Source organism: Sceloporus occidentalis, unplaced genomic scaffold (assembly GCF_023333645.1).
Source record: "Sceloporus occidentalis isolate IW3139 unplaced genomic scaffold, rSceOcc1.0.p SCAF_14, whole genome shotgun sequence".
NCBI classification, from domain to species: domain Eukaryota; kingdom Metazoa; phylum Chordata; class Lepidosauria; order Squamata; family Phrynosomatidae; genus Sceloporus; species Sceloporus occidentalis.
In genome coordinates, this window is record NW_028316994.1 from 15592675 (window position 1) to 15617727 (window position 25053).

The window sequence follows — 25053 nt, forward strand, 5'->3', positions numbered from 1 at the left end:
AATATAGGAGTATGTTTAGAGTAAACCAGATGCTCCTTTGCCCAATGTACTTTTGATTGAGACCCAGCGACTCATTTCAGTTCTCCGCGGCCAGTTTCTAGTTTGATTGATTCAACGGTTTTGCTACCCTTGGTTTTAATATTTTTTACCTCACCTGCCAAGTCCTGGGACAAGAAAACCCTGGTTCTAACTATTAAAATATATAAATAAATAAATGGGAGCAAGTGTTAAACTGCAAATATATTTTTAGATGATTTTTTCACAAGATTAACTGATCAGAGCTGAGAGTAAAGATCTAAATTTGAGTTTTTGTGTCTTACATCATCTAACATGTGCCACACGGCCCTTGGATCTGTAAGTTAGGAAGTGATTTGTTAGATAGGAGAGAATGACACTCTGCACATGCTCATGATCATGTCTCCTCTCCTTAGTATCACACATAATCCAAGTCTAACTCTTAACACCAGTTGAGCCTTTCGTCTGGCAAATGGGAGTGGACAGGATTGTTTCCCGCAAATAAAACACTCGTTTTCAAACGTTTTTATTAATATATTTTTATTAAATTATTTTTTTTCCTGCAAGACTTATTTAATGGTTTGTTTTTTTCAATCCCAAAGACACGAAATAAGAAATATCCAATCAAAAAGGCAAACCAGGAAGAAGAGGGGGACAGGAGGGGAATTCTTCGGATCAAGGCCGGAGCAAAGCACTGGAAAGGAGCAGGCGGTATAAAACCGTAGGGAAGGGTTGTTATTTTTTTTTGTTCTCCTGTTTTTGTCAGCTATACAGACATTCTCAGTATACACAGCACACAGCAAAGGATCAGTCACTTCCTCATGCAGGATCCAGGGAGGGGCTGAGCGGGAGATTCCTTGTGGAGGACACCCCAGCATATATTAGAGGACCTCCACCGTCATCCTGTCTCTTTATCAGTTCTCCTCTCTGGTTCCCAGTCACCCACAAAAATGAAAGGATAGATCAGGGGCCACAAAGCCCTGTTCCTTTAAAGCCCTCTTTTTAGCTTCTTTTGCCCTTAAAATGCCTCTCCTTGCCATCTGGAAGGTAGGACTTCCTGTATTGCACTCTGAGTACCCTGAAAAAGGTGGGATTTCCACTTGTTGCCCCCCTATTTCAAGATCTCTCCTATTGCACTTTTCCTTTCCAAAGGCACAACTTCTCTTGGTTTTTTTCCCCCATAGGGGTCAACTCTTTTACCCTCTAGAAGGCAAGTTATCTCCTTTATTTGTTTCCACTGACAGGTACATCCTTCTTCAAACCTTCTTAGAAGTGGGACACCCTCTGTCCCCTTTTCTCTCCTAATGCTGGAATTTCCACTTTTCCAGCATTAAGGTGCTTAATTCAATACTTTGGGATCCTTCTCTAGCTTGATGGTTTTGGTGGGCATCCCAAGAAAGTGCCATATATCCCTAGCCATATACAGATATAGCAGGGCATCCTACCTTTGGCCCGGACACAATTCTGCCGCCTGAAGAGGCATTTCCCAGTTTGGTCCTGTAGCAAACACCCCATTTTTTTCTGCATCTGGACTTCCTATTTTGGGGAATTCCACAGTCCTCTTTGTGAAATCCCCCCTTCTCCCAAGCAAAAGGAATCTCCCTTTCACCCTCTCGTTTAGTTTATAGTGTATTTTTATTATTCAAACGCTGCGAGAAAAATGTTTATAAAAGCGTAAATAAAAAGTTAACTCTTTTTTTTCTTTCTTCTTTTGTTTGTTTGTTTGTTTTTTGTTTGAAAAGAAGGTTCCGGTTCCCTCGGGAAAAGGAGGAGGCAGAGAGAGAGAGAGAGAGAGAGAGAGAGAGAGAGAGAGAGAGAAACATGAATATGGAAAGGAAAGAAAGAAAGAACAGAGAGAAAGAACAAGACAGAACCATTCCCTTGAATGCTCCCCAAATTTTGCAAATTTGCTCAGCTGCTCTTCTGCTCAAACCTTTTCTCTACATTTCAGAAGTTCAGGAGAGCATCTTGGAAGGAGACTGGTAGACAAATGCATGTTTGTGTGTACAGTTGGCCCTCCACATTTGCAGCTTTGACTTTTACAGATTTGATTAATATGCTCTCTAGGAATCTCTAGGTCCTCCAGCACAACTCTTCCAGAAGTTGACCATAGAGTTGTGCTGAAAAACCTAGTACAGTGTGCCCACGTCATATGCGGGCGCATTATATGCTGCTTCTTCCGGCGCTGTGCGCTGGAAGAAACAATGGCATGTGTGCCCATGGCGTGCACACGCCACTGGCGCCACACACCACCGTGAGCACAAGCCCCATTACTTGCATATGCGGTTTTTGTTTTATGTGGGGGGGGGGAATCCAGAACGGATCCTCCACATAAACCAAGGGCGCACTGTAGTTCCTAGAGAAATCACTTCTCTAGGCATTTGTAGGTCCTTCAGCAGGATTCTATGATCAACCTCTGGTAGATGTTGACCATAGAGTTGCACTGGAGGACCTGGGGATTCCTAGGCCCTTATTACACGAGCAAAATTTGAAGTTATCCCAAGGTCAATGTGAAGGCAATGCAGGAGCAATCATGGGGTTTCAATCAGGAGCCATCTTAAACACAATTGGGGGTCATTCCAGGGTCATTCCAAGGTTAGGTAAATCCTCTTTTCCCCCGAATTTACCTATCCCTGGAATGACCCTGGAATGACTCCTGGTTGTGTTTAAGATGGCTCCTGATTGTGTTTGGTGTTGTGTGATAAACAATCTTGAAACCCCATGATTGCCCCTGCCTTCACATTGACCCTGGGATAACTTCAAATTTTGTGCGTGTGATAAGGGCCCTAGAGAGGTGTTCTCCCAGGTAAAAAGAACAGTGTTCTCTATTTGCAGTTTCTCCACATTCACGAGGGTCCTTCACCCCTAAACCACAGAAAATGTGGAGGGGCCACTGTACAGGAATGGAGGAGAGCTTGGATGATTTCTTTCTCCTCAACCCAATAAACCTCCTAAGGTTGAAACACAGAGGGGAAAAGACTAAGAAACAAGGATAGACTGATGTGGAAATTCATGGTAGGCAGGCGGATCAGGACTCCGTAGCAGTCAATGCCCCCTGTCAACACTTTAACACCTGTTGAGGCTCTAACACATCCCTACTAGAGCTCAGTCTAAGTCGTATGATGATTCTCTCCCAAAAGTATAAGACAGACAGATTTTGTAAAAATTGCCCCAGTTGCAAAATGTGGGTTAAGAAAGATGGATGGGGCTGGATGAAAAGACGGGGAAAAGGCGAGACAGGTGGAGGAGGATGTGGTCATAGTTTTGGAGAGACAGCAAGAAAAAACAGAAAAATCTCCAGTAGAAAGAGAGCCCTTCGTATGTAAACAATCTAGAAAGGGTCAAAGGGGTTAGGAGGCAGCAAGGGAGGCGGGTGGGTAAAAGATATGTGAAAAAGAGAAAGGAGGGCAGGTCGAAAGGCAGGAGGATGGAGAAGAGTCTGTTACCAAACCGTCGCCGTCGTCGAGGGGAGGGAAGGAGAGAGGGTCCAAAGTGCCCCCTGCCCCCACCCATCTCAAGTGAGGAGAAGCGAGAACAGGTAGGCCAGACTCACATCAACCAACAAGACAGCAGCAACGACCAAAGGATGGGCTCCCTGCAAAAAGAAAGAGAGAAAGAAACACGTAAGAATGTATGAGTCAGGACACAGAGAGTAGGTGCAGTACATACAGGCCAAAAGGACCGTGTTTCCCCTGCCTTGCACCGTCCTGTAAAGACCATGCAGGCTAATAGCTCCAGGATGGGACTGGGTAAACTGGATGCTGATCCAGCTGTCCCAGTCCGATCCCAGCCCATAGGGGCCTTAGCATGGCAAGAGAGGGCACACCACATCGCCCTGCGCATCGCTTACCAGCTGCAGCCATTGTGTCTTCTTGGAAGGCCCCCACTGTGGCCTCTGATTTCAAAAAGGAGCACCTAGCCATGTGGATATAGCCAGGCGCCCTGTTTTCACTCTTAAAAGCTGCGGTGGGGGACTTCTCAATCACAGAATAATAGAGTTGGCAGAGACCATCCAGCCTCTGTTTAAAAACCTCCAAAGGAGGAGAGTCTACCGCACCCATTTGTGTGCTTACAAGACAAAGCATGAGAGGGAGGAAGAAACTGGAATCTTGGCATCATTTGGGAGAAGGTTTTCCATTCACCTGCTTAGAAGGATGAACGTGATGTGGATGAAGAAAGTGGAATCTTGGAATTTTTTTGGTGTGGCTGGATAAGGTTTCTTCTCCTTGCTTAGAATAATTGAATCATAGAGTTGGAAGAAACCACAAGGGCCATCCAGTCCAACCCCTGCCATGCAGGAACTCTCAATCAACGCATCCCTGACAGATGGCCATCCAGCCTCTGTTTAAAGACCTCCACCACCCCTCCGCATCTTGCTGAATCCTCCATCCGGACTGGCTGCCAATGGCTGTGCTGGCTGGGGATGATGGATGAGGTAGCACAACACAACCACAGGCCCATTTTGAAGAAGGCAGCATTAGGTGAACCCTGGGCCAGTCCAGCTAGAAGGGTCTTTGGCTGCTGCCACAGTGCAGAAATAATGCAGTCTGATACCACTCAAACTGTCATGGCTCCTTCCTATGGAATCCTGGGGCTGGTAGTTTGTCATGGTACCAGCCAAATATCTCACAAAACTACAGCTCCCGGGGTTGTAGTGCACTGTCCCTTGGAAGTTCAAATGGGTTCAACCTGTATTAATTCTGCAGCATAGATGCATTTTTTGGCTATGTTATGAACCCTCTTTACTCATGTTTGCCTTCCTCTGCATTAAGCTGGAAGACAGGAGGAGTTAAATTGATCCTTTTTGCAGAAAACCTCCAGGAAAATGCTTTTGTCCCTCTGCCTCCTTGCCCTGCTCCTGGAGCATGTGTACTGTTCTTCTTCAAAAGCCTATCATTTGCACTGCTGGTTACTTACGGGTAAGCAATGCCACTCTGCCACTGAACAGAAAGCAGGGTGGAGTCCCAGTAATGCATGGCGCATGTCAAGATAACCCCAATCCCCATAGGGATGGTGCTGCATCTCCAAATCAGTGTTTTGCCAAGAGCATGGCTTTTGCCAGCTAGCACTCAGGGGTTAAGATCCAAGACATTTGATTCCCCCAGATGCCCGACATGCACTCTCCTACTCAGCCCTCTGAAAAAGGGAGACAGCCCAGGAGACGTGGCTCTCAGACTGCCACTTGGCTGTTCCAACCAGGACCTTTGGATTATTTATGACCTGCAGTCCTGGCTGACAGTGACTCCCATCATCCCCCACTGCGGTGCTGGGGAAAGGCGGGGCCTGCGAGATGCTGCAGTAGGGAAGGAGGGACCACAAGGAGGAGGAGGCTGTTGCTGAGCGAGGGATGCTGGTTGCTATGAGACGGGAGGAAGGATGCCAGCCAATCCCCATCGGAGCCTGGTTGCTAGGCTCCCCCCTCTGGGCCCTCCTACCTCTCTTTTGCAGCGTAGCTTCTAGGTTTGGAGAAATGGAAAGAGGAGGAGTACTACTCAATATGCAGCTCAGTGAATAGAAAAAGCAAATGGAGGGGGGGGGTCAGTACTGGCAGCCCACAGCTTAGTTCTCTAGGGCAGTGGGGCTTTAAAGGTGATGCCAACATTTAAAGAAGGGAACTAAGATCCTGTGGGTCAGAGATGGGGCAGGACTTTGGTTTTCAGACCAGAAAATGGATTCTGCCTTCCCCCAGTTTTCAGGAGAGGTGGAGATGTCCGGTAGGGTTGGACTACAACTCTGCTCATCCCCATTCATTGTGTGCCACAGGGATAATGGGTGCCGTAGCACCAGCGTTTAGGAAAATGGGGCTGGTCTAATGGGATACAGTGGAACAGGATGCCTAGACCATATCCCTTATCCTGGTTGGAAGGGGCACCATACTAGACTGGAGCTGGAGGTGTTTGAATAGAGCCAATTTGGGGGTTCTCTCCCCATCCCATTATTTCGAGGGGAGCTTGGTCCCCGAACTAGGAGCTGTGCTCTCGGGAACAGGATATTGTGTTATTCATTTAGATGAACAGGGATATTGTGATATTCATTTGGATGATCATTTGAGGCCACAGGTCCCACTACACTGTCATGTTTAAAAACTGACAAGGCTGGAAAATTCTCCTTGGGTCTCCATAGAACAGTGGGACTTTTGGGGCACCTTCTCTCAAGAGATGCAAGGAGCTGAGCAGTCAAGTTCCACTGCCCCAGTTTATTCCTCTCTGGACAGGTCTCCCATTTGGGGATGCTTTCTGCACTGAAATTTGAGAATCCCTGCATTTAGTTGTTGTTGGGTTTTTTGGGGGGTGGGATGGGGTGGGGTGGTGTCTGAACAGCAATATATATATAGGCTGGGGTTGTTTTCCAGGCTTTCCAGCAGCACAAGATGGAGTCGAACTGAGAGGGACTGGAATCTGGATGGAGGGGGGCGAAATATTGATAGGGTGGTGGCAGCAACCTGTTTTAGGTGAACTGCAGAGCTAGAAATAGGTGTATATATGTGAGTGTGAGTGTATATTTGGAAAAAAAATCCAAACTCTGAAATACAGTGGGCCCTTGGTGCTTGCTGAGGTTTGGTTCCAGGACCATTCATGGATATCAAAATCCGTGGATGCTCAGGTCCCATTAAATGCAATGGCATAGTAAAATGGTGTCCCTTATATAAAATGGCAAAATCAAGGTTTGCTTTTTTGGAATTTATACATTTTGGAATATTTACAATCCATGAACACTTGAATCCATGGATAAAAAAATCAGTGAATATGGAGGGCCAACTTTACACATTGGTGATTCCTTTATTAAGCCAACCAGAAGGTGCATTAAAAAAAAAGAATTGCTAGCTTTTGGAAAACACTGACTTCTTCATCAGGGAATGGTACAGAGTTTATGGTTGTTGTTGTTGTGTGCCTTCAAGTCATTTCCAATTTATGGCAACCCTAATGCAACCCTATTACAGGTTTTTCTTGGCAAGATGTGTTCAATGGGAGTTTGCTTTGCCTCTGGGGCTGAGAGAGTGTGACTTGCCCAAGGTCACCTAATGGGTTTTCACGGATGAGCAGGGCTTCGAACCCTGGTTTCCAGAGTCATATATATAGCACCTTCTCTTTGGCGTAACAAAGCTATCACCAATGGGGATCTTGAATTTTGGATTTTGCTTAATGGTCATTGCCAATCCCCTTGCATTTATTTGGAACGGCAATTCCCAGAATCCCTTAACTAGTCTAAGAAAAATAATTTTTCAAAGCACTGGAAGTCTTAACACACTTTCTACTATGGGGCTTATTGTCCTTTGGCTTTCCAGAGCCAAAGAGCTACTATTCAGATCTGCCACACACAACATGGCTCTTGATCATGGATTGTGGAAGTTGTAGTCCAAAACATCTGGAGAGCCAAAGATTATCTATCCCTTTGTTTTACTGCAGACTCCTCAAACTGTCCTGTCACCTTTGAACAGTGATTTTAAGAGGTGTGTGAAAGGCAGAAAATCCAGTTAGCTAGATTTTTTGCACACCATACATTTCTAGGGCAAAGCAGTACCCATTGACAGCTCTCTGTTTGCCAGCAGCTTTTGCAATTACTGAAAAGTGAAAACCCTCTCTGGAAACCCCAGGAACAGTGCATGGGTAATTTGTGTATATTTACAATAATACAGAACAGAAGCATTACTTCTGAGACCCAAACAATGCTCTCCATGGGCTCATCCCCCTGAGAAGAGAACCCAGGAGTCATGGGCTCCTACCAGCTTCTACTGTAAACATATTACAGCCCATAAGCAAAGCTGGGGAAAGATCCTGTTTTGGATTACGACATCAGTGCTGGTTGGGGGAGTCTGGGAGTTAAAGTCCAAAAGACAATTTTTCTCCCAGCTCTGATTCTAATTTAATTTCTTCCCTGTTGTGCAGAAGGGAGAAAGAAAGTCGTTGTATACAAGGACCGATATTTGTCTCACCCAGTTTCTTCTACTAGGGAACTATGTGCAATGGGTTAGGAACAGGGATGGGGATCCTTTGGTTCTTCAAATGTTTTAGACTCAAACCAGAGCTTGAAAATTATTTTTTTTAAAAGTAACTAGTTCCCATTATTCACTATAGTGTTTTATTTTGTAAAGTTGGCCCTCCGTATCCACAGATCCTGCATCCACGGATTCTACTATCCACAGCTTGAAAAAATATTTTTAATCAAAAAAGCAAACCTTGATTTTGCCATTTTATATAAGGGACACCATTTTACTATGCTACTGTCTAGAATGGGACTTGAGCATCCATGGATTTTTGTATCTATACATTAAATTACTAGTTACTTTCACTTAGTTCTTGGAGGGGACCTTAGGATGGACAAGAGAAAGGCAATAACATCCAATGCTTCTTCAAAATGCTTCTAATAATGCTATTTAAAATTAGCTTGAAATAATTAGAAAAGGCTGCTCTGAATCAGAGATAGGAATCAAGCATCCTTCCAGATGTTGCAGGATTGCAGTTCTCAGCAGCTCCAGACAGCCTTGCCAAAGGTGAGGAATGCTGGGAGTTGCAGTCCAAGACCATCTGGAGGGTGTGTGTGATTCCCACTCTGCTCTACAGCAACAAACTGGTACACCAGTCAATAAACTGTGTGCCCCACTCATTAAAATACTTTTGAACTGTGACTTCCTTATACAGTGGTACCCCGGGATACGAATTCACCGCGTTACGAAATTTCCGGGGTACGAAAAAGTTAGATTTAAAAAAACTGTTCCGGGTTACGAATTATTTTTCGGGTTACGAAAATCTTTTCGGCGCGTTTCGGCGCGAAATTCAAACCGCGGCTAGCGGCTAGCGGCTTTCCAGCGGCTTTTTCGGGTTGCGAAATGTATCGGGTTACGAATGGCGCCGCAGAACGAATTAAATTCGTAACCCGAGGTAGCACTGTACCCTCTTTACCTGAAAAAGTAACTTGCTACAGATAATTGCATTATTTGTAACATATTACTTCCAAGTTCTGAATACAGTCTCTACAACTCCTGTACCATGGTGGGTAGCATCCATGGGAATTATAGACCAAAACCTCTGGAGGGGTACATGATCTCCACCCCAGCTTTGAAAAAAATGGGGCTGCCAGGCAAGAATCTTGACCGATGTTCAAACCCCTATACAGTCTAGAACAGGTCTGGATAGCCTCAGAAGGTCCAAGGACCACCTCATCCAATTTTCCACCAGCCCAACGAAACACCTTTAGCCACTTCCCCAACAAAAAATGGCAAGTGAGCAGATGATTACCGCTGCTTTTCTACAAGGGATGATCTTTCTTAGGGAGGGGAATAGCCTGAATTTGAAGAATTATGCCCTTCAGGGTGTATCTGTGCAATTTGACATTTTGGGGCAAAATATTGCAAGAGGAGACTTAGTGGGCTGTAGGCCACATGACATTTGTAGGCCACATCTGGCCCAAGGACACTGGCCCTGGCCGACAGGCAGTGGCATCACTAAGGGGGCATGATGGTGTGGCCCGTGCCGGGTGACACCTCAGAAGGAGGGGTGACACCCAATTGGGCCCTCCCCTCTGAGCTCCCACCACATGTTCCCTATGCTCCTCCGCGTGCCATGTCGCCCTTTTCCCCATCAGGAAAAGGATGGGGGAGCACAGGGGGAAAGGGAGCATGTACCACCCCTGGAAGACCCATCCCGAAAGCCCCGCTGCCACCCTGGGTGACACTCAATGCAGGGACACCACTGCCAAGAGGCACCATCTTCCTTTATGTGCCCCCAGCCCGCTTACCTGTCTCTCCCTTCTCCGCACATCCCCAAAGGCCTCCTCTTTCTCTGCTACCGAGGGCCCTGCACTCCCAGGCAGTTCCTGCGTCTCCAATTCAGGGGCCCCAGGAACTCCCGCCGTTGCTGGTTCCACCTGGGTCTCCCCAGGGAAAGGTCCAGAAACCGCCCCTTCTTCCTCTTCCTCCTCCTCTTCTTCCTCCTCCTCTCGGAGGCTGCCGGAGCTGCCGCTGGCGGGACTGCCCAGATTCTGGGGGTGCCGGGGGACCCTCCCATAGTCTTCTTCTTCCACACCATAGCTGGCCAGCTGCTCCTGCTCCTCCTCCCTCTCCCACAACCCCTCGGGGGCAAACCCGGGTGTTCGAGAAGGGAAGCTGCCCCGGCAGCCCCACTCGTCTTCGGGATCGGAGGCCTCCGGGAGGAGCTGGCGGGGACCCCCATTCTCTAAGGGGGGCCAAGTCCGTTGAGGGTCCCCTCGCCAGGGCTGTAGTGGCGTAGGAGGGTAACTGGGCGGAAGGCTCGGGTCTGGGGTAACGTCTGAAGGGGTGATGCCATTCTCGTAGACCCGGGGGCTGTCGTACTCCTGGTAGTCAGTGTCCGTGCCTTCAGAATCCAACTGGCCACGTGGCTCTGCAAAAGGAGAGCAGTTCAGTGGTTAGAGGGAAAGAGGCTGGGTGTGGAATGCCCTGGGTTCAAGGAAGATGTCAAGCACAAAGAAACATATGCAGAGAACAAATGTGGAATTAATGAAAGCATTGAAGAAGCTTCCCCCAACCTGCTATTTTCCAAACAGACTGAATTACAGCACCCATAGGCCCAGCCACCATAGTTGTGGCAGCTAGGGGATTGTGGGAATGGAGGTCCAAAAGCCACTTGAGGGCAAAAGGGCCTGGCTAGGGGATTATGAAATTTTCATTTGAAAAATAATTTGAGAGCAAGAAGTGTTTGTTCTCCTTGTCAGGGTTTCTTAACCCTTGGGAAACATTTTTGTTAAGGAACCCTGACAAGGAGAATCCTGGACTGATGAGATTTTTTGTAGGTCAGGGCTTAATTCTATGCAAAATTTTCACATTTTTCTTTTGCACAGAAAACTGCATTGGGTGTGTGTGTTGTTTTCTGTGCAAAAATGCCATCTTTGAATTTTGTGCAGAATAAGTCCTGAACTGTGAACAGTCTTTGAAAATTTCACCGTTTCGAAGACTGTCTCATAGCAGGGAGAAAACTGAAAAATTACTTCTTGTTTCCTTTGAGAATAAAATTAGGAAATACTTGAATCCTTAGCTAGGAGATTTTGGGGGGTGAAGTTTTAAAACAATCAAAGGCAGAAGGTTGGAAAAGATTGCACTGAATTAAAAAAAATAACTGGAGCTTATGCTCCTTGATCAATTGGCATGCCTCCTTTCTAAAGCAGTAGAGATTCAATGTATCTGTGTGTGTTTGTATGTGTGTGTTGTAGCGGTTTCTCTAAATTATTTAAATATTGTATCAAGCAATTCTACCTAACTGATAGACTGTGTTATTGCTGGGAGGAGGTTGGTTACAAAGAGGGAATCTGTAAAAAGGTCAGAGCTTAGAAAAATTACTTTTTGGACTTCAGCTCCCATCTTGGCTGGGGGATGCTGGGAAGTCTCCAAAAAGAGTCACTTTTCCAAGCTCTGAGAAAGACATTGGGGTGGAGTGTCAGTAAAGAAACAACCTACAGTTTGTCTCAAGCTGCAGAATAAAAAGGGATCCCACACAGAAATGCATCCCACGTGAAACAAGCACTGCCTTGGGAAGTGGATGTGGGCCATTAAGTTTAAACCTCAAAGCACCCACTACCCCACAAATTTCCTAGAGATGCAAGTATTTCCTGAGGTATCCCAGCCACCTGAAGCTTCTCACCTGGTTCGGCTAGGATGGGCTGCAGTTCTTGGGCCAAAATTTTGGCCAGGCGGCCGGCTTCCAGGGCCTTCTCAGCTGCACCAAGCGCCGCGGCGGCCTTCAGACGAGCATCTGCAGCCCTGTAAGGGAAAGGAGACGTTAGGAGAGCCAGAAGAAAGTCCATTTCATGACGTTCAGGAAAGGAGGACGAAGCAAGGCGTTTCTCACGATTAGATTGAAATTATTACTGAACAACAGAAAAAGTCAGCTTCGGTGTTGTCTCTCCATATTGGATAACTTTCAGGTTATCGAAAAGGATCCATGTGGGCCTGACCATAATTTGAAATTTTCAATGGAGGCCTTATGGCACATCCTGCCACAATGGAGGCTAGGGGTGCATCTACACTGTAGAAGTAACGCAGTTTGACACCACTTTAAGTGCCGTGGCTCCGTCCTACAGAATTCTGGGCTGTTTAGTTTTATGAGGCACTGGCACACTTTGGCAGAGAAGGCTAAAGAACTGGTAAAATTACAAATTTCAAGATTCCATAGGATGGAGCTACAGCACTTAAAGTGGTGTCAAACTGCATTATTTCCACAGTGTGTACACCAGGCAGGGATTTTTCTGCAATGGAACTCCCTCTGAAGGGAAGTCAGGCTGGATCCATCCCTCTTAATCTTCTATCAATCAGCGAAGACTGTGTTATTTCATATAACCCTTAGTCTTTATAACCAGGGTAATCTTTTCTGGCTGTTTTAGGTATGCATGTCTTTAAATATCTTTTTTTAAAGTCTGTTTTTACATTACACCTCTGTAAAATCTTTTACAGATCTAAATGCACCAGATCCTGTCGGATCTTGGAAGGTAAGCAGGGTGAGCCCTGGTTAGGACTTGGTTGGGAGACCTGGCAAAAGCACCTCTAAGGATTCCTCGCCTAAGAAAGACCTACAAAGCTCATAGGATTGCCATACATTGACCGATAAACTGAAGCCACACACAGACCTGTTATTATTTACTGTACATTACCTGGTGGGCCGAGAGGTGAGGAATAAAGAAATAAATATTGGGAGGAAGGATGAAAAACCAGGTAAAATATTATGTAGCAGCATGAAAACACTTGAGAGCACCTTCCTTCCTTCCTTCCTTCCTTCCTTCCTTCCTTCCTTCCTTCCTTCCTTCACCTTACACTGTACAGTCAAACCAAGTTTTAAACTTCTTCTATTGTCACAGTCCTAACCAAACAACCTAGGGAAATGTAGATCTACTTTTTATTTATTATGATCAAATGAACTTTTAAAGTTTGTCAGTGAAATACTGGCTCGAGTTGGATACAAAGGCAGTAGGATCTTCAAAAACACCAAATTTCCACCATCTGCATAAAGTTGCAATTCTCACAGGGGAACATTTAACCAAGAACAAACTGGTTTAAATTTGTACTGTACTGTGATATTAATAACACCCAGGTGTTACCCTTGCACAGCTTTTCAGTTTTACCATGTGTTCCTATAAAGACACTTTTTTATTAACTGATTGGTTTCCATTAATTGATTTTGTTAACCATAATAAAGAGATATATTAATGCCTCCACAGTCTCATAATGGACTTTAGAATGGTGTTCTGTCATAGATTTAGTTTTAGGTAACTCTTTCCACATCCTTTAAGTTGAATGTCGGGTTAGTGGTTTTCTTAGTTTTGTATTTGATCTCACATCTTACATGTGTATGTTGTGTTTTTTTCTTATAACAAAACCAATTAAAATGGTTACCATGTGTTTCTCTTTATTTTCACATATACTGCAAAGGCATGTGTATGTGTGACAGAAAGGTCATTTATACTTGCTGCCTTCACTCCAAACATCACAATGTACACACGCACATGTCTACTCTAACTAGAACTTGCACACACACATACACAATATACTGTATACACAAAAATGGCCTCTGTAGAGAAAGCCACAAAACACAGGGTCCCAAAGCACACAAACACATTTGTATGTACACACACTTTGCAAGTCAAGATTAGGAGCAAGCCTGGTGGGGACAATCCATCAAACACACCTATCTATCCAATGTGTGAAAAAGGCATTTGGTCAACAACAAAACAACCTAGAACAATCTAGAACCTAGAATATCTAGAATAAGATCTTCAAAAACTATGTTCTCTGATATCTTTTCCATATAAACTGTCCTGGCTGGGAATTACGGTATTTTGAAAAGGAGAACAGATATTTTTAATAATAAAAATAAACCAGTATGACAATGTCTACTTGCCTGCATCTCAAGATTGACTCAAGCCACTATATTTTCCACCACTTTGTCACAATTCAAGGTTTTTAACAGCCAGTGTGAAATTCAGGACCTGTTTGTTGGTGGTACCAAATCTGGGGGTGAAGCCTTTCCTGGCGAGAGCCATCAGTGTCCCTTCTCTCCTCAACTTTAGCTGGGCTCAGAAACGCATTTGTTTAAACACTAATATTAAACAATTTGCCACCTTTAAGAACATATTAGCTCTAATAATGCTCCTGTGCTGTTCTGTTACCCCATGGGAGACTGTGGCACTGGTTTTCATACTTTTTTTTGGCTGTTGTTCTTAACTGCTGTCTGCGTTTTCCTTGATAGAGATTTGCTACAAATTTATTTGATAGAGATGTCAAGGTGCCGAACTTATGCCGAATCCAGTTTGCCAACTTTAAAAAAACTATCTGTTCTGTCACTTCTTTTTGGGCAGCTGTGCAGGCCTAATCTGAGAGGTAAATTCCCATGGCATACAACATAGCAACCATGCACATTTATTGTAGTGTGTGTTACCTGTGGTACAAGCCGTTCTGTAGAGGCAATTATATCAATACAGAAAATACAGCCCTATATATATATTGGGTCTACTTACTTCTGGGTGGTATTATCTGCCTTGTAAGCTATTTGGAGAGAGCCCCATAACCATGTGCTCCCACTGTCTCAGATTAGATGGGAGAATGTCCTGTCCCAGCTAAGTACAGTACCACTGGAAGAACCTAAATTCTTTAATACCCTGCCCCTCAAAAGCAAAACTTAGAAAGGTTCCAGCTCCCAGAATCCCCAGCCATGGATTCTGGGAGGTTAATCCAAGTTCTGTAATTTGGTTCTGACTCAGGATAGTTTGCTATCTTTCATCTTTTTATTTTAAAAAACCCAATAATTGAATTCCTTTTTTGTACTCATCCCCTGGTTTATTGTAAAAAATACATAGATATCTGGTTGCCCAGTTTTTACAGCTAATGTCATTGGCTAGGTTTTGTCATTTTATCCTCTTTTACTTCATTTATGTACTTATTGATCTGATTTATATCCCACCTTTCTACCAATGACACACTTACATTAATAAATATTTTAAATGCCACTTTTTGGGGCAAGAAAGCAGGCCTTTGTGGAAGAAGAATGTTTTCAAATGTATTATTTCATTACTGTCATAAAGTGTGACACACCTCCTCCTCCTCCTCAGGATCTTGTCCATCAGTTCACATATCTATATTTATAGTGGGCTTTCTCAGATACACTTTGTATTAAGTTGTTTTATTCTTTCATTTGTTTTTATTAACCGGTGTGTATTGCAATGGTCGATGGCTTTCAAGAAAAATAGTATTTCACTCATATTAAATTCCACACATATTAAATATTGCACTCACATTAAATATCTGAAGCTACAAGAATGGGGCAGGTACACTTTAGCCCCTGACACTTCCTGAGAGACTCTGGCCTTTGTAACCCTTGAAAATGAAATTTAATTGGCATCAGTGGACTTTATTTCCCATGAAGGCCTTCAGGTGTTGGCATTGTACACCTGCGACTTTAACAAAATTTACTTATATTTTATTTTTTAACAGAACCACACATCCCTGGTACATTTCCCAGGCTGTTTTATTGAGACATTCAAAACAAACATGAATTTTGCTGTCATATTTTAATGTGGCCGCAACTGGCAGTTCCCATCCTGGGGGCGCTTTGCTGCCTGCATCCTCCCACACAGCGCCCTCCTCTCTGTGCAGCCCATCCTCACACCACCTTGTGCTTCTCAGCACCCACGCAGCAACCTCCAGTCCACCTACACCTTGGTCTGTTTATGTGCAACATAACAATTCAACATGCCCCCCTCCTGCTTGGCAGTCTAGTCCCTTCTGTTTCCAGACCTCTAAGCTAATTCCCTCACCAACCCACGTCGGCTTCCCTAAGAGCCCCCTTCCCTCGGACAGCATCCCTTACATTGTCCCCCCATGGGCAAATATGGGCTACACCTCCATGGTCATCCCTGCCCAACTCCCTCCAGACCCCATCTCATCCCATCTCAGTTTTGGTCCATGCCTAAAGGATGCTGCTGCTCGGCTGTTGCCATAGCAGCCACTAGCCAATCACCTTGCCATTGCCCAGTTGCCTAGGAGACCAGGCAGCCTACAAACAGGGACTTGGCCTTGGTGGGACCAACTTCCCTGCTCTCCCTTGCAACACAAAAAGGTACACAGACACACAAACACACCCCTACCTGTTCCTGAGTGCTCTCTCTCGTGTACAAATGTATAGTAAACAACACACACAATAAAGGATATTCCTCAGGGCCCTCCCTTCCTTTTTCATCCCCTTTCAACACACACACACACACACACACACACACACAGAGCCCAGAGATTGTGAAAGTTACTTTCTTTGCATTACAACTTTCCAAAGGCTCCACCCATCAATGCCAATTAGTTCATTTCACTGTCCTCCTAGTCTCTCTATTCAAATACAGATGTGTATATAAATTATGCAAATGTTGCATCCGCACTGCCAGAAATAATCCAGTTTGACATCACTTTAATTGCTCCATGCTATGGAATTCTGGGAATTGTAGTTTGGTGAGACATTTAGCCTTCTGCATAAGGGAGCTCTGGTGTCACAACAATAACAATAGTATTTACATTTCTACACCACTTAATAGTGAACTCCAGACTCTCTAAGCGGTTTACAATCTGTAAGCCAGCAAGTTGCAGTTCCCAGAATTCCACAGCATTGAGTATAGGCAGTTAAAGTGGTGTCAGTCTGAGTCATTTCTGCAGTGCGGATGCAGCCAGAGATACAATGAAGGTGGAGTGGAAGCTTGACTGGTGATTCTGGGAGCTGTAATTTAAAATAATAATAATAATAATTCCCTCGCTCTTTCACTTTTCTTCCATCTCTCTGCACCATGGGTGCATCTCTGTGATAGAAATAATGCAATTTGATACCACTTTAAGTGCTGTAGCTCCATCCTATGGAACTGCGGGATTTGTAGTTTTACAAGGCCTGTAGCCTTCTCTGCCAAGGAGTACAAATCCCAGGACTGTGTAAGATGGGGCCACAGCAGTAATAGTGGTGTAAAATAGCATTATTTCCACAGTGTGGATGCACCCCATGTCTGATAAACAAATGGACGGCAAAAAGTGAAGGTGAGGAAGAGAAGATGTGAGAGAGAAAAGTGTGAGATGGAAAAGAAGGCTGAGAAAAGGAGAGAAAATTCAGAAGACACAACAGAAAAGTGGAGAGGGAAGGAGAGTGAAAGCAGAAGGAGGGGAAGAGGAAACAAATGGGAAGGATATAAATGGGCAAATAAAATAATAAATAAATAAATATGAAGTGATCAACAGCCAGGAAAAGAAGCCAGCCCAAGCCAAGCACATCTACAAGAAGATCCGCCACGTCTCTGTCTTCATGGCTGGAGCCAATGTCTGGTTTTTGATCTATGTGGGCCTGGCACTCTTAATCCAATTCCAGTCCCAAATAAAAATGGGGGGAAATCCAAGAGACTCTGCACACACAGGAGACGGCTTGTCTTCATAGTGAATTTTCCATTTGGGAGGCTCAGTGAGATGAGTTTTAAAAGGTCTGTTTGGGATGGTGATCACGTTAAGGATCACCCCAATCCATTTCAAAATGGATGCCTGTGTCTGATAAGGGGAAAGATTATTATCATGAGCAAAACATCATTCATAACACACAGCTTCTCGTATAGACCATACAGTTACAATTTTTTACCCCAAACAGGATGGAAATACTCCTGTTAAGTCAGGAAGTGGAAAGGGCTTTAATGTGAAGACAGGTTTAATTAAATCCAAATCTAGGGAGTGGAAAGGTCTACACTTTCAGAAGAAAACCACAGACATGGCAGCATCTGGAGCTGTTTATTGCAAAATAGCAAATGCAAGGCTCCAAAATGAATCTGGAAGAACAAATCAAATCCCAGGCAAATCTTAATTTAATAGTGGTCCTAGTTCAAACACACAAACCTTGTGTTGTTATCCTAGGTATGCATTGGCATGATCATAATCAACCCTCCCCCATCCCTCAATATATTGATTCATCTTTCTCCAATGTTACCTCTGCCCAAAGTTCAACACCAACGCCAAGCAATGAACCATAATAAAATTTGCATGCTCTTGCATATATTAATGTGCTCTAATAACCTCCCTTCTCTGCTTTCTCACAAACTTTCACGTTCCCATGGCTGGATACTGTCCAACCTTTCTAGAACTTGAACCCATCGTAAGTTATCCTTCTCACATTGTATCTCTTGAGATCAACGTCTCTTTCTCACGATACAATTTATACTCCTTTGATACCACTTGAACTGCCATTGTTCCAGCCTATGGAATACTGGGATCTGTGGTTCCTTGGGATATCTAGCATTTCCCTACCAGAGAGCTCTAGTGGTTGACCAAACTACAAATCCCAGACATCTGTAGCATGCAGCCATGGCAGTTAAAGTGATATCAAAGTGCTGTAATTGTATTGATGTCTGCAATTTCATATTGGTATTCGGACTGACATTTACCGTAAGCCTTTATAGTACTTTGAAATAGGGATGGTTGAGTCTTCCTTATCTGGAATGGCAAAATCCAAAATATTCCAAAATCCAAAATCTTCCATATGGGTGGCTGAGATAGTGACACCTTTGCTTTCTGATGGTTCAAGGTCCACAAACTTTGTTTCATGCACATAATTATTAAAAATATTCTGTACAAAATAACCTACCGGCTATGTGTATAAGGTATGCACTAAACATAAATGAAAATCACGTTTAGACTCCGGGGTCCCATCCCCATGTTATCTCATTGTTTATGCAAATTTCCCAAAATCTGAAAACTATGATATCCAAAACACTCTTGGTCTCATCCTTTTTGGATAAGAGAGACCCAACCTCTACCGCATTATCACTATGTGTTTTCTTTTTAATTACTTGGAGGACTTATTTTTTAAAACAAATTTGTTAAACTATTGTAATCATGTCGTGTGAAAGAGACCCAGGAATGACTTTTCTGGTTGGACTTCTGCATTGCTTGTTTCCAAACCCCAACCAGAGCCAGCATGGTGCAGTGGTTTGAATGTTGGACTATGACTCTGGAGACCAGGGTTCAATTCCAAGCTTGGCCATGAAACCCATTGGGTGACCTTGGGCAAGTCACACTCTCTCAGCCTCAGGAGTATCCAAATCTTGCCAAGAAAACCCCATGTCAGGGTCACCATAAGTCAGAAATTACTTGAAGTCACACAACACACATACACACCCCAACCCTTTGCTCCACCTCTCTCCAAAACTAAACAGCCCCCTACATATGCATATCTGTAACAACTTTTGCCCTGTCCTTTTAATGCCCAAGAGCCTCACCTGGTGATAGCCAACTCCTGCTTCTGTCGGGCCATGCTGACCGCTCTCCTGGCCACTTCCACGGCCCGGTCGACTTTCTCCTTGACCTTGCTCCGGCGAAGGGGAATCAAGTTCTTCACTTTCCCGCTCACCAACCGGTTGAGCTTGTACTTCCCCTCTTCTTTGGAGCCATCGGGGTAGGTGGTCCGCCCGTAGCCGTGCCGCCGATTACCCAGCCACTCGCCCTCGTACCTCAGGCCATTGGAGCGGCGACTCACGCCGTAGCCGCTGCGTCGGTCAGCCCGCCATTCTCCAGCGTAGACCTCGGTGGATGAGCCCTCAATGGTCAATGTTGAAGGCAGCTCAGGGGGCTCTGTTTCAGCATAGCTGAGCGTGGTGGCCTCGCTTCCAGCTGAACTTACCCCTGCCTCGCTCTTGAGGGACCCTCGCTTGCTCCCCAGGGAGGCCTTGGATTCAGCCCTCCGCACCCTCAGTCCACTGAGCAGGAGGGAACGGCGAAAGAAGCCCCCGGTTTTCTTCTTAGCTCCCTTGGGGAAGTCTGGGTCACCAGGAAAGGCCAAAACAAAACCACCCCTGGATCCCGAAGCTGGGCTGTCCCCAGGGAGTGGTGGAGGGGCCATGGGGGGAGGAGGCAGGGGCAGAGAAGGGCCATTTGGGTCAATCTCACTGGGGAGCGATTCCAGAGAGGTCCGGCGTGGGGAACGCACCAGGGCAGCTTGACGGTAAGGGACGCTTTGGCGGACGCCGTAGCCGTGGCGCTTTCCAGACTGCCATTGGCCCTGGTAGGTACCTGCAAAGCAGAGGGGGAAACCGAACCAGTTAACCAAGATAAATAGGGAAGGATATGGGAGACACTGGAACAGAAACTGAAAGGGGGGGGGGTGACCCAAAAAGGGAGGTGAAAAGTAGGTCCAGAAGAATAGTTTCTCAGGCCTACTAGGTGCAAAGAACTTCCGATTTCCAATAGGACCAGTTTTTGGTTGGGAAAAAAGTCAGAGGAGGGGCTGGGATAGCAAAACTGCTGAATTAGCAGGTTGTTTTCTTTCTTTTGAGTCTGTTTAGGGGAACAAAATCATCCTCAAGTGAGCCTGGAAACAAAATTACTGTAATATGGGTGGAAGCTTTGGGGAACTGTCAGGGGTCACAAAATGGAGGAGTTGCATGCAGCCTGTTTTCCCCACCTGTTTTAGGTGCATTAAAAGGGGGTCACAGATCCATTGCAGCAATGCACATGTAGTTTCCTATGTAGTGTCTCCACTTTTTATTTTCTTTAAGATTTTATTTTATATGCTGTCTTTCTACCGACATAGGACCCCCTCCTGCTTTAGAGGAAGAGAAAGCTGAAAAAACAAATCAAAACAAAACTCTGAAGATCAATGTCATGAATTTTTCAATTGAATACTTCGTAATGAGCTTATGAGGTTAGCTGATTTTATTCTCATGTAAAACAGTAGGCTTTGTTGAGAGCAGGCAAGCCATATGTTCAAAACCTGCCAGCCTTAGTTCATGGATGAGCAAAGTGCAGCCTTCCAGATTTTGTTGGACTACAGTTCCCAAGAGCCCTAGCCAATCTAGCATTTGGTGAAGGCTGCTGGAAGTTGTAGTCCAATGACACCTGGAGAGCAACACTTTGGACCCTTCTAGCCTAGATAAAATCAAGCTAATTATTTACTATACTATCAAATCTCAAACTTTCATCCTCCAGATGTTGGGTGTCTGCAATTCCCCAAATTCCTGATCATTAGCCATGTTGGCTATGACATCTGGGAACTAAGGATGGAAGGTTGAGAACTACATTGCACAACCCTACTTCTCAGCACTGGAAGACAGACAGATGGGAAGAAAATGTGATAGAGAGATGTGGGAAAGTTCAGAAGCAAGCAGTCAGCCATGTGAGCAACATACCAAACTAAGAAACTGATGGAAGGATGGTTAATGGAGAATGGGACTTAGTGGTATACCTGGTGACAGGAAAAGTTAGATGGCAGGAACAGAACCTGCTCCTTCATGCCCTGAACAGGCTTCTCACCTCCGTCAGCGTATGTCTCCATGCCATATCCATCCTGCAGGCCATCACGCCACATGCCTTCATAGATGACTCCGGAATGGCTTTCCCAGACACCCGAACGCCCCTTCAGCCCGTGGCTCCACTCCCCCTTGTAGCTCCACTTGCTCTTGCGTTCCACTCCCAGTCCGCTGCGCTTGCCTTGATTCCAGTGGCCTTGGTAGGTGTTCCCGCTGGGCCAGGTGTAGACGCCCAGGGACTCAAAGCCACGGCTCCAGCGCCCACTGTATTCCCCCTGGGCTCCGGGGCCTGTGCAGACACCGTAGCCGTGTGCCCGGCCCTCCTCCCAGTCACCCACATAGCAGCCGCCATCGTCAAACTCGAACCTGCCTCCGTTGGACATTCATGTAACGTTGCTCCCCGGTCAATCGGGCTCCAGTTACCCACGAGTCCCTGCGTGCATCTCCGCTCCCCCTTCTGGGGCGCCTCTACATGGCGCTGCTCCCCGGACCAAATTCAGCCCCTCAAATCTCTTTCCTCAGAGCCAGACATCTGGCAATGTTCCTCTTTCCTTGGTCCTGAGGTCTCCACCCACAGCTCTAACACTACGGCTAGACCAAGGTCTGGGTTTTCTTGGTTGCACACACGTAAGGACCTGCAAACAAACCGAAGCGTCTCTAGATGTCTTGAACGTCTCTGGATTCACTGCACTTCTGTTTGCCGAAACAGAAATTTGAGATACGCTCCAGGGCCAACACCTAATGTTTCTGGATATGTAATAGAGCTATACCTAAGCTTAAATGCACACTCCTCATGTTACAGATGTTGGAAAATCTCAGAAACCTCTGATTGTCTCTGAACAATCCCTTGTGTCATTGGTAGTTCCAGGAGAGCAGAGGCTTTGAAGTTTCTGCCTACAGGGACAATTCAGTACAATGGTTGGGGCTTTCTGGCTACCAGCATAATACTAGTATCTCAAGAGATCTCCAGGTGTAGGTATGCACAAGACTAGCAAGTACATAAGGACTAGCTAGCTTTTTCTAGCTAGTAGTCTGCAATCCTTTGGGAGCTGGCTGGCTACAGGTTATCCAGAAAGGCCTGAATTTCTGTGTACAGGTGTGTGTTGAAGCTAATAGCATTTCAGGTTGTTCTTTGACGGCAGTCTTTTAAGGGCTCTAAACCAAGAGGAAAGCTAGGATTTCCCTGGCCAGCACCAAACATTCCAGAGTTCCTAGAGGTCCCTTGTTATCAGAGGACAGCGTTCCTAGAGGTAAGCAGTCAGTTGGCTGCTTTTGGAGATTCAGACAGCATTCCACAGTTGATGTCGCTGGTTAGACAGAGGACTGTAAATTACTCTTTGTGGTTACGGGCATAAGAAGGCCCAGAGGCCTTTGGTTTACAGGCATATGGTGGTCTTGAATTGCAGACTGGTCAGAGGACAACTCCTTAGCGTCTTATTTACACAGATCATCCTGGGCACTCATAGGCAGTGGTGTGGTGTTCCCCTAGTTGCAGCATTCCAGAAAGGGGCAGTGGTTGGTTGGTTATTGTCCAGAGGCCCTCTGCTTTGTTCTTTCCAGCTGGTCTCAGTGGTGTCAGGCCACAAGTGAATGGAGGGTCTGTAATGTTCTGGCTTCAGGCATTGGTAGTAACAGTCAACCTTCTGGCTTCTGGTCTTTTTCCTACTAATGCCCACATGGGCTCACCAGGAGCGGGGGCAGTTCAGAGGATAGCTGGGTGTTCGCAAAAACTGGGCAGCTTCTTCAAAGGGTGGAGGAGAGGCAGCAGAGCTGCTGAAGAAGACCTCATGGTACAAAGAAGTAGGGAATAACCTGCACCAAGAGACACATGGATTAGGCGAATGCAACTGAACTTTTAAAGAAGGGACAGAGTCTGAGAGGCAGGCAATCTTAAGAAGGCGTCTTTCAGAATGCAGACATCAATACACTGAATTGGTTCAGTGCTTGGTATTGAAACCTAATACAGGAAAGGCTAGAGAATCACAAATGGCTTCTCTCACACAAGTAAATGCAGGCATGCACCATGGACCCCCCACACACACACACACGTACACACAATCAATCAGTCAATCATATACAAGGTATGAATATTTTTGTAAACAAGGATCAGAAAGCCCACCCAAAGCTGCAAAGAACATATTCCCTGCAGAAGCAGAATGGCAGCAATACAGAAATAGATGCATGCAACGCATCCACACAGACACACAAAGAATGGACACACAGATGCTCAAACAGAGCTTGAAGGGGGTCAGAAAGTGGGGCGCCGAAATCTATAATGCAATACACACAAGGAAGCAATAAGGCATGCTAAGTCAGCAAAGCACGCACAAGCACACACACCAACGGGAACGGTGTGCCACACGCACCCCTGCACTCCTTATTAGCTGACCACTTTCGCCCAGAACCATTTAATAACCTGCAGAGACAAACACACACATGCACCACTCTCTTGATTCCCATCAACAGAAAAGGGGTCTACAAAATAGGGTAAGAAAAACAGACCCTCCCCTTGAAATATACAAATGCACAATTATCAACCCCCGACTATAAAACGTCTACAAAAATGCAAAAGGAAAATAGGAAAAAGAACATCTTGAGGAGGTTTGGGGGATAAACACAGCACTCTGAACATGATGTGGAAGGCAAAGAATGGGTCTCATTTATTTCATGACAGCTGCATGCAGACATTAAAAGCGGTATACCGTAGATATGCAGAGACAATATATAGCACAGCCAAGAATGATTCTCCACACTTACCATGTGTTCTATTCTTGAACCAGCAGAGGAAAATAAAAACGAGGCACACGCTTCTAGAAAAGCAGGGTAAGATAACAGACACACCCAAGCCTCGAGCGAGCGCATAAACGGGGAGAAATCTCAGTTGGGAATTCCACTGGTTGTGCTGGGGAGGAAAAACACAACCCAGGGTAGGAAGCTTGAGATGGGTTTGTGTAGTACTGTAGTAGCAAAAAAACAAATAGCCACTGGGAACAGAATGAGAAGGAGGATGGAGAGCAAAGAGGAAAGGCTGAAATGTGTCAGCATGAGGGGTGGGGTGAAGAAAAAGAAGGTACTGGTGGGGTGGGGTGAGGGAATGCCTAGCCAAAGGCAAGGGAAGAGAGGAAGATTTCAAATGGGGAAATCAGGTGGGAATTGCATGAAACCTAGATGTGCATGGGGAGAGAAGGAGGAAGGAGTCCAAGTGGAAATCCAGGAGCTAAGAGGACTGAACAGTGTCAGCTGGAAGATGAAATGCAATATGAGAAAGAAAAGGTGGTGATGGTGGGGAAGAAATCAGAAATAATGGAAATGGTAGGATACAAGAGACCTCAGGTGGCGATACAATTGAGCATGGATCAGCAGGAAAATATCACAGAAGGAGCACATCCAAAGCCAGAGATCTGCGTGGGTGGGTGGGGGAAAACCCTTACCGAAAAAAGAAGGAAGGCTGTGGACCTCCCTCCCCACAAAATGGAGGAATAATTAAATATTGCAAGATTTAGAGAAATAAATAATACATATTTATATATATATATATAATAAAGCTACTTGCCAGGGATGGAGTGGAAGGGGGTGAAATGAGACTGGAAAAAGACACAGATCTGATTATGTTCACCCCCCCCCCCCACCTCCCAAAGAGGAGATAAACTGTTAGATGAGAAGAGAAAAATCAACTATGCTCAAGTGGAAAGCAAGAAGGGAATGGGGAGAAGGAAGAAAATAAAGATCCAGATGGAGCTAGCCTTGGAAGCGAGTGTGTGCAGAGGAAGA

General features: G+C 45.3%; 1 protein-coding gene across 1 annotated transcript; it reads right to left on the reverse strand.

Annotated features, from left to right (window-relative positions):
* Window positions 1-747: 747 nt before the first annotated feature.
* On the reverse strand, window positions 748-24776 carry JPH4 (junctophilin 4). The gene is made up of 6 exons (XM_089481015.1): window positions 24040-24776; window positions 21287-23094; window positions 19258-20047; window positions 11628-11746; window positions 9751-10373; window positions 748-3610 (listed from the first exon to the last, which is right to left on the reverse strand). The coding sequence occupies exons 2-6, from the start codon at window positions 21663-21665 to the stop codon at window positions 3530-3532; spliced, it is 1992 nt and encodes a 663-aa protein (XP_089337141.1). The 5' UTR covers window positions 21666-23094; window positions 24040-24776; the 3' UTR covers window positions 748-3529.
* Between the last annotated feature and the right edge of the window lie 277 nt (window positions 24777-25053).